Genomic DNA, 9,924 nt, shown 5'->3' on the forward strand with positions numbered 1-9,924 from the left:
GATATTTTTATGAGTTGAAACAATGGAATCCAAAATTTGTCACCCCATCACAAAACCATTTTATTGCTTCGAAATCAGAAGAGGAAGAAACTTCTTTAGTCTAAGAACCAAAATTTTGGAGAAGATCTTATAGATAGAATTACATAGACTGATAGGCCTAAAATACTTAAAGTAATAAGCATCTGGTTTCTTAGGAATTAATGAAATGAAAGTAGCATTGAGCTCTTTAAAGAATTCCTGAGCAACACTCACAACATCCTCCCCCACAATAGTCCAAAAAAGATGGAAAAAGAACATAGGAAACCCATCTGGACCCAAAAGTTTATTCCCCTCAAAGGAAAAAACCGCTTTCCTAACCTCATCAATAGAGGGGATTCTAGATAGTTCAATCTTCATGTCTTGAGAGATAATAGCTTGGATTTCATTAAGGATCTCTTCCCAAGCTGCCAAGTTAAGAGGACCATCAACAAACAAAAGGTCAGAGAAGTATGGAATAGATTCAAAACACATCTCCTCCTACTTATCAACCTATTGATTATTGACGGAGATCCTCTTTATTTTATTCAAAGCTCTATGCTTGAGAGTAGTCATATAGAAAAAATTAGTATTTCTATCACCATTCTTAAGCCAAATGGCTATGGATCTTTGTTTCCAATACTCCTCTTTAGAGATAATATCATGCGATTTGGAAAGGAGTTTCACTTCTTTGCCCTTAATATTAGGGCAATACCCTTGGATTTGAATTTTTATTTTGAATATCATCAATCTCCCTTTTCAAAGAATCTTTCAACTAGAAGATATTGCCAAATGAGGACTTATTCCATTTCTGGACATTAGCTTTTACATTAGCCAATATCTTAGCAACTTTATACATAGCAGTTTCGTGGACATTAATATCCTACCATTCAGCAATCTTATCATAAAAATCAAGATTATAGGTCCACATTTTTTCAAATCTTAAAGGAAAAATGTTTGTCCTACTAAGGGAAGAAATACTCATCACAATTAAGAAATGATCAGAACCAATCCTAGACATAGAAGATAAATTATAGGAAAACTCCATCAACCAATTAGGGGAAATTAGATCCATGTCAAGTATAACTTGGATAAGATCCAAACCATGCCACCTGTTGGACCACGTGAACTTGGAACCAAGCTCCAAATCCAGCAACCTCATAGCATTAATGAGATCTAAAATATCTTGCTTACTTTCTTCAAAAATCAGGGTCCCACCTTTCTTTTCAAGATTTGAGATGGGGTCATTAAAATCATCCATCAAGATCCATTTCTCAATATAGAAAAGTTATCTAGAGTTAATCAAAGAATTCCAAAGAATCTTCCTGGAATTCCTACTATTAGGAGCATAAATATTGGAGATAATATAAGAAGACCCATCCAAAATATTGGTGATTCTAGTAGCAATATGATTCGGACTGGAAACAACAGCGAACCTTTCAATTACCCTTGGATTCCAAAAAGTAGTGAATCCTCCAGACAGTCCATCCGCATCAAAACATTGAACACCACAATCCTTGAAGACAACCATCTTCATTTTTAAAAGTTTTTCAAATAGCATTTTTGTTTCCTACATAAGGAAAACTTATGGTCTATGATCTTGAATCAAATTTGATAGATGATCATGCTTAGGGAGGTGATTCAGCCCCCTTTATATTCCATGAAGCAATCTTCATTTAGAGTAACTAGGGGAGCCAATCCCCATGTCTTGAAGAGTCCTCTGGGAGCCATCAACAATCTCTGCCTTACTTTTCTTATCTCTATAGAAGAGATTTGGGGGTCTTCCTACCCCTTTGGGTTCTGAGCCACAATATGCTCTATGTCTATTCCTGGTCTTAACACTAATAGACCTCGACACCGCCCCAGCAATTGAAGGAGAAGGAAAACTACAATGTTGACTCCTAGATTTGACTTGAATAAATGGATTAGGATCTTCAGCTAGTGGGTCAATATCCGAAGGGTAATTTGGGCATGAAGCTTTCAGCAGAGGAAGTTTCCAGCTAATCCATCTTTTCCAGAGACAAAACCATGTCCATAATTAGATTCATATTTTTCTCTCCAAAAATAAGGGGAGCAGAGGAACCCAAAATCATCAACTTCTCCTCAAAAGAGAAGGATTTAACAACCTCCTCCTGAACAGGAGATTCAGGGAGAGGACCCATAGATGAATCAAACTTCTGATAATTAACAATGATATCCCCTTGCAAATGCTTACAGTCCTGGCTTTGAATATAAGGAACTACAGACCCTTGAGGTTGAGAACTTTTCTGATCGGGCACAGGAGGATATTCCATAGGAGGAGCCGAATTAGAAGATTTTTTCCTCTAGACTTTTTTAGTCAATTGCTTAGCAAGGAAATCTCTAGCCCAATGTGCAACCTTCTTACAATGGAAGCAAGCAAAAGAAATATATTCATATTCCACTTTTTCAACCCATTTTTCAAGCTTCAAGTTGAAAGTGATTTCCTGGAGAAGGTCCACCAATTGTTTAATATTCACACAAATCCGAGCATAGACCAGTCTTCGTTTAGCCGCCATCGTGGGGTCCAAAGATAGAAACTCACTAAAACAAGAAGCCAAACCACAAAAGATTTCCCTGTCCCAGTACTCCAAGGGAAGATCCATCAAGTGGACCCAAATTGGGGCCTCATTGCATTCCCAATCCTTTGGGTTGAAACCAGGTTCCAACTTCTTCAAAACGAAAGAGGAATTACCCAACATCCATAGGCCTCTTGCTAAAAATGATTTTAAATCCTCATCACAATTAAAGGAGAATGAAAAAAAGCAAGTTTTCATCGCAATGACTTCAATTTGGCCCTTTCCTGTCCATTTTCAAGTAGCCCAACCTCGAACCATCTCAATATTTGGCCTTGGCCCCACAAATTTGCCCACCAAGACAGATGCCATATTGACCAAATTTTTATCCATAATGCAATCCAGAATAAAAATGAAGCACAAACTAGAAACAAGCTCTGCACTATGCGAGACAAGAGAAACCGACTTACCATTTGGGCATGTACCAAACAAAGCTGACCATTTATTATTGCAGTCAGGGGTCAAAGAAGAGTCCATACGATTGGTAGATTCATTGGGACCCTCAAAAACACACGAGCCACCGATAGTGGCGGACAAAGCATGATTGTGGCACATTCAAATGCATAGAGTACCGTCATCTCAGGCCTTGCTGCCACCTCCATCAGCTTTACCATTCACATCCTCTTCCCCCAAGACATTTCCCATGCTTCCTCTACAATTTTTGCCCTCACTGCACTTTCTCACCTGTTACACATTCAAAATTTATTCTGCCATTTCATTTTACCTTTTGAGTGTTGTTGCATAGGGTGTAATTTGTTGCACTACATTTTTGACAAGTTAAAATATAGTTGAAATTAATAATAGATTTATTTTTACTATGACAATAGCGTCTACTACTATAAGGAAAAATTAATATGTTAGCTCTCAAAATTCTAATGCTCACTTTTAGAACCATTACTCAAACTAAAATAAGGGTAATAATATGTCTCAACTAGAGGATAGGAAACACCAGCAAGAAGAAAAAAATCTTCAAAAAATCTAAAAGCTAGGAAAAGTCATTCTCCATTAGGCTATATAGAACATGGGAGAGTGATCCATAACATCTATTTAATATGGTCATAGTAAAATAAAGAAATAAGAACAAGGCCTAAGCTATCATATTTTGATGGAATCCATAAAAAAACCTATTATATCTCATTATAAGTTGATATTAACAAACATGTGTGTATATAACTACTACAAATATCCTAAATACATCTATCGAAAGAAATGTCGAGAGATATCAATTAGAACTATTATATTTATACAAAAATATTTAAATTATATTGTGTCTACAATATTTATTTATTGATTGATTGTATCTACAATTTTTTTATTCAATAATTGACATTTAATTTTTTATATTTAAATTTTAAACTTATTATTTTAAAAAAAAATTCATTAAAAATAAAAATTTATAGAATTTTTTTTAAAGAATATTGTAATCATGCAATGGCAGATTATTTTTAAATATCTTTATTTTTATTTTATACATATATATATATATATAGTCTTTATTTTAAGAATATTAAATGTTTCCTATTCTGAAGCTAGTTAGATCCTTTGACGTTTGGCCAGCTTCATGGTGGGCTTCTTATTGGCATTTCCTATCCTGAAAGTGGCCAGTTTCATTGTCATGTACTTATTGATGTTTGATATCGATGAGACAAGTCCAAAGCAGTGCCGTAAGAGAATTTTATAATGACAACTTTTGTGGTAAACCGATTAATGCTGACAGGAGCGATATACTACGCGCGCCATTAAAGACTAAGATTCTAAATAAAAATTGGAACAGAAAGTTTGAAAGTTCATTTAAAACTGAATTAAAAATTATATTCTGAGATTCTTTAGTGGTTGCTTGATGACGTTTACGAAACAAAAAATATTTGGAAAAACGGAATTTGATAATTTTGTGAGTATTATCTATTTTAAATGTAGATAATGGAAGGTAGCAAATTCGTTACCATGACGATTTTATATATTGTAATGAAAAAAACCATAAGATATGATGAAAAGAGAGAATAATTATAGGCTACTCAACCAAACAGATCACAACAGTTCTCGATTATCTTGCAGATTCAAGAGGCGATTAACATTTGAAACTTTTATGCAAAAAAGATGAAGAAACGATGTGTATCAGTACTACATTACCATCGTATTCAATATTCTGTTCACATTTTATGGTACGGCTAGTTTTAATTAAAAAATAATTGAAGTGAATTTTATGATATTTTCATCAATTAAATGAGGGACAAGTCCATTCTTATTATATTGAAATTAAAAAAAACTGTGCAAACTCTTGGTACTAGAAATCAAACATCGATATCTGTATGATCCAGTTAATAAATATTTATTCTTCATAACTAGAAAAGTCGGGTATTGTATATTGTATTAATGATTTTAATAGGCACGTTGACCACAATGTAATGGTTGTTTACAGCAAAGCGATTAGTTTTAAAAAATTGAAATTTAAAGATGTGCACACTCTTGGCATTTGAATTCAACCATTTAATGTCACTATTGTCAGAGGAACCATAATATTGATTGTACTCGCGGTTAAACTAATAAGCTGATAATATCATCAGCAACGTTCATGGCGTTGACACCAGTAATTCAAGAGTGGCAGGCTTGAACTTCTAATTTATTAAAACCCTATTTTCAACTCGACTGTTGAGAAAGAGAAACTTTTTCAGGAGCGACATTTCCAGCTATTCCAAAGGCTCGAAAAGTCAATCGTTCTTATCACATTATTAGTTAAAGAAATGAATAAATAAGGAGTTTACCGATTCTACTCTAATTGTAAAGTCAAGATCCACCGTGTTGCAAGCTTATCGATAGAATTTGATTTAGAATTAGTCACCCTTGTTAACGGACTGCTGTCTATAAATTGAGGAAGATTGAAGAGCATGAGCACAAATCATCTGTTATAGATAGCTAGTGTTAGAGATGGCCAAGTTTTGTGCGCTTTTGATTCTAATTATTGCAGTCTGCAGCACTTCAGCCACTGCAACATTACCCAAAAACGGAGATGGTGAAGGACTGCTGTCATGCTTGCATGCCAGCGGCCTAACCAACGTTACAACCATCTCCTCCTCTGCTTCTGAATTTTATTCTCTTCTGAATTTCTCCGCCCAAAATCTTCGATTCACTGAGCCTCAGACACCAAGGCCTTATGTTATCATTATTCCCCAAAGCCAAACCCAATTAGAAAAATCTATGGTGTGCAGCATACAACACGGGTGGGAGATTCGTGTGAGAAGCGGAGGTCACAGCTATGAGGGGCTCTCCTACACCTCGGATGTGCCATTCGTGCTCATCGATTTGCTGAAACTCAACAAGATCACAGTGGATGTAAAATCAAAGACGGCTTGGGTACAAGCGGGCGCTACCTTGGGTGAAGTCTATTCTGCCATTGCAAACAGCTCGCCTAACCTGGCGTTTCCTGCAGGAGTTTGCCACACGGTCGGATCTGGAGGTCATATTGCCGGCGGAGGGCTGAGCTTCCTGTCGAGAAAATACGGCCTTGCAGCTGATAACGTGTTGGATGCACTGCTGATAAATGCGTCAGGGAAGGTGATGGATAAGAACGCCATGGGGGAAGACGTATTTTGGGCTCTGAGAGGCGGCGGCGGTGGAAGCTGGGGAGTTGTATATGCCTGGAAACTCCAGCTGGTCAGCGTGCCCACCATTCTGACGGCTTTCACTGTGTTAAGAACCGGTACAGATAATGTCACGGAGGCTGTCCATAGATGGCAATACGTGGGTCCTCAAATGGAGGAAGATATCTTCATGCGAGTACAGTTCTTCGGCATAAAAGTGAACGACAGCACAACCATCAGAGCGTCGTTCCATGGAATATACCTCGGACGTCAGCCCGAGCTGCTGACTATAATGGGCAAGGTCTTCCCGGAGTTGGGAATGGTCGCTGCAGATTGTAAAGAAATGAAATGGGTAGAGACAATCGGCAACTTTGATAGCACCAACGTGAGCCAATTGACAAACCGGTATTATACAAACAAAGTTTTCTTCAAAATCAAATCAGACTTCGGGAAAACTCCACTGCCAAAACCTGCTCTGAGAGGATTGTGGTCGATAATGGAAGAGGAGGTGAGCGCATATGCCATTTTCTCTCCCCTAGGAGGAATTATGAATAGGATACCACTCACTGCATTGCCATTTCCTCAGCGGCAGGGGACATTGTTCGACATTCAGTATAAAGTGACTTGGACCAACAGAAGTGAGGATGATCACTACCTTGAATGGATGAGGAAGCTTTACAAATACATGGAGCCTTATGTGTCCCATTCCCCAAGGGCTGCGTATGTGAACTATCTCGACCTTGATCTGGGTAGTGCCTTTAACGGGAGTGCTACTGCTGAAGAGGCGAGAGCTTGGGGTGACAAGTATTTCCATCACAATTATGATAGGCTTGTCAAGGCAAAAACCCAGGTGGATCCCCAGAATTTCTTCAGAAACTCTCAGAGCATTCCTCCTCTAGCCAATTAGTGCTTATTCTATATTTGTATTGGCGTAATAAGACGCTCATTAAAGCTATGAAATTATGCATTAGCTTTATGTTTAGCACTGTGTAATGTACCAGCCAATATTATAAAGCTATTTAGCTTTTCAATCTCACAATAATACAATCAATTCTATTTGTCTTACCGCCCCTCTACATGTCAACTCTGAAACATCATTTTCAGTAGAATTACTTGTGAATTTTAATATCTTTTGACATTCCAATATATTGGTGAATTTTTTATCTTCTAAATATTATTTAAATGTAATAAATATTATGGGGATAAAATAAAATTTATTTTTCAAAGTTTGACAACTTCATTTTCTATATCATTATTTGTCGATTTTAATTTTTTTGACATTTTAAGAAATTGACAAATTCTTATCTTGTGAATGCTATTTAGATGTAAGAAATATTTTGTGGACAAAATAAAATTTATGTTAATAAGGGATGTGATCTTATGAATTACAATTAATGAAATATAAATTGATAAAGATCAACTAAAAAACTATTTTATTAATTTCTTTTTAAATATATTCTAACGTAGAAATTTTATCAAACATGTTTTATAAAATTTAATGCAAAATCACTAATATATTCCACATGCCAAGATGGGGCATGAGAGGACACATAAGATAATCCATAAGAGAAAAAGTATTTCTAGCATGCAATGCATAAGGAATATGTTTATTAGGAATTTAGGGGAAACACACATAAAAAGACTCATCATTAGAAGTTATCACATGGTCCATAGTATCTTCATGTGTACTAGGGCTTAAAAATGAGTGATACAAATGTTTTCTAAACACTCAGCTAAATGATAGAATTAAAAAGATGAATCAAACAATTATAACTTAATATTGTTCAAATGAAGCCTAAATTCACTAATCCATAAGGTATCACCATCTAAATGTATGAAATAGTAAAGAATCTACTATCTTATCTAAAGAAGGGTTTGTCTATCCCAACACAATCATTATGTACAAAATAGTAAAATACAAAATAATTGTAATAATATCAACATTCAAGGAAGAAGGATATATGTGAATTTAAAAAATGTCAACATGAAGAGTTAAAAAAGTATCACCAACATGAGTAGAAATACTAGCTAAAACAATGACATTATAACATAAATCATCATGTTTGGGAGGAGGTAAATTTATAGGTGTTCACATAGGATCATCACGACATTAAAAATTGTAATGCCTAACAATAACATGAAGGAAGAAAATAGGTGTCACATGATGAACATCCATCATACAAGATATTCACGAGGTATAATCTTTCTAGGTTCATGATGATCACTACTATGCAAGGAATGGGGTGATTATTATGATTGTGAAATTCATATTCATAAATTAAATCAATATTTGTAAGAGGAAAGGTTGAGTGGTAACCATGCATATAAAAGGGGATGCTTATTGGCAGTTGTTGTCATTCATGGAAACATACAACTTGTGTGCTATTATTGATGATATGTCTAGCAGGATGATTGTTAGAGTATAGGAGATTATTGTTAGGTGTTATTATTGACATTGAGTATAGCTGGATGATTGTTTTAGATGCTCTATGTTGTGGCAGTCCACCATCTTGGCATCTAAGGTCTAGAATTAGTATGATGTGTTGATGTTGATGAAGATGTTGATAATGTGCTTAGTGAAAATGATGGTATAATGATGATATCATATTAAGATAAGGATTAAAAGAATTGAGATAATGATTAGAATTATTAAGATGAGGATTAGATGCATTTGGATGACTATTTGTGTCTCTAGATCTATAGCTCTCTCTATCTTTACATCTATAGCCTTTTCTATAGACCACTTCCTATAATTCTATCTTTTTATCTCTCCATCTCCCCCTCTCATTTTCAACCCCCTTTCTATCTTAGTTTCTCCCTCTCCCTATTCCTCTCTTATTTCATCTCTATCTTTTTATATAATTATCTCTTTATCATCCCCTCTATTTTCCCAAGTTATATCTATATCTCTATCTCCTCTTTTTGACATATCCCTCTATCTCTTTATTCATATCTCTCTCACGCATACACACACACTCACTATTTCTCCCTCCTCTATCTCTATATATTTCTCCCTCTCTCTCTCTCTCTCTATATATATATACCTTTATCTATTACTTATCTTTGTCACATTATTTTTCTCTCACTCTTTTCATCTATCTCTATCACCTTCTATTTGTCTCCTCCTCTCTATCTATATCTGATTATCTATACCTCTCTTATTAACTCCATCTATTCCCCTCTAACTCTTTATTTTCTATCCCCCTCTTGGTCCTCTCTATTTCTATCACTATTTATTTCCTACTATCTCTCTATATCTCTCTATCTCTCCCTATCTCTCTCAATACGTCTCCATCCATTGATATATTTCACCCTCTCTCCCCTCCCATCATCTCTCCCTCTCTTTGTCTCTCATATTCACACTCAATCTCTCCCTCCATTTATTATATTATATATCTCTATCTATCTTTATTTCTACGTTTATCTCTCTCTCTCTTACTATTCAACTATTTCTCTACATATATCTTCCTATATATCTATATTTCTCCCACTCTCCCTCTCCATCTACAACTATATATATTGAGCTAGCTCTCCCTTTTCCCCATATTTTTCTTCTTTATCTCTCCCCATCTTTCCCTCCCATTCTCCCTCCCTATCCCATATCTATACATCTCTCTCCATATTTTTTCCCATATACCTTTATAATTGTCACTCTTTCTTCCCATATATCTCTATTTATTTCTCTTTCTCTTTCACTCCGTCAAACTCTAACTCTCTATTTATATCATACAAGTTCC

General features: G+C 35.4%; 1 protein-coding gene across 1 annotated transcript; it reads left to right on the plus strand.

Annotated features, from left to right (window-relative positions):
• The first annotated feature begins 5,517 nt into the window (after window positions 1-5,517).
• On the plus strand, window positions 5,518-7,246 carry LOC131074727 (berberine bridge enzyme-like D-2). Its single transcript, XM_058011400.2, has one exon. The coding sequence runs from the start codon at window positions 5,535-5,537 to the stop codon at window positions 7,092-7,094; it is 1,560 nt and encodes a 519-aa protein (XP_057867383.2). The 5' UTR covers window positions 5,518-5,534; the 3' UTR covers window positions 7,095-7,246.
• Window positions 7,247-9,924: the final 2,678 nt, after the last annotated feature.

The sequence above is a fragment of the Cryptomeria japonica genome, unplaced genomic scaffold (genome assembly GCF_030272615.1).
Source record: "Cryptomeria japonica unplaced genomic scaffold, Sugi_1.0 HiC_scaffold_2314, whole genome shotgun sequence".
NCBI lineage: Eukaryota > Viridiplantae > Streptophyta > Pinopsida > Cupressales > Cupressaceae > Cryptomeria > Cryptomeria japonica.

Bases quoted from the DNA above. Each gene is read 5' to 3' on its own strand.
- LOC131074727 (XM_058011400.2), top strand. From the start codon at position 5,535: ATGGCCAAGTTTTGTGCGCTTTTGATTCTAATTATTGCAGTCTGCAGC.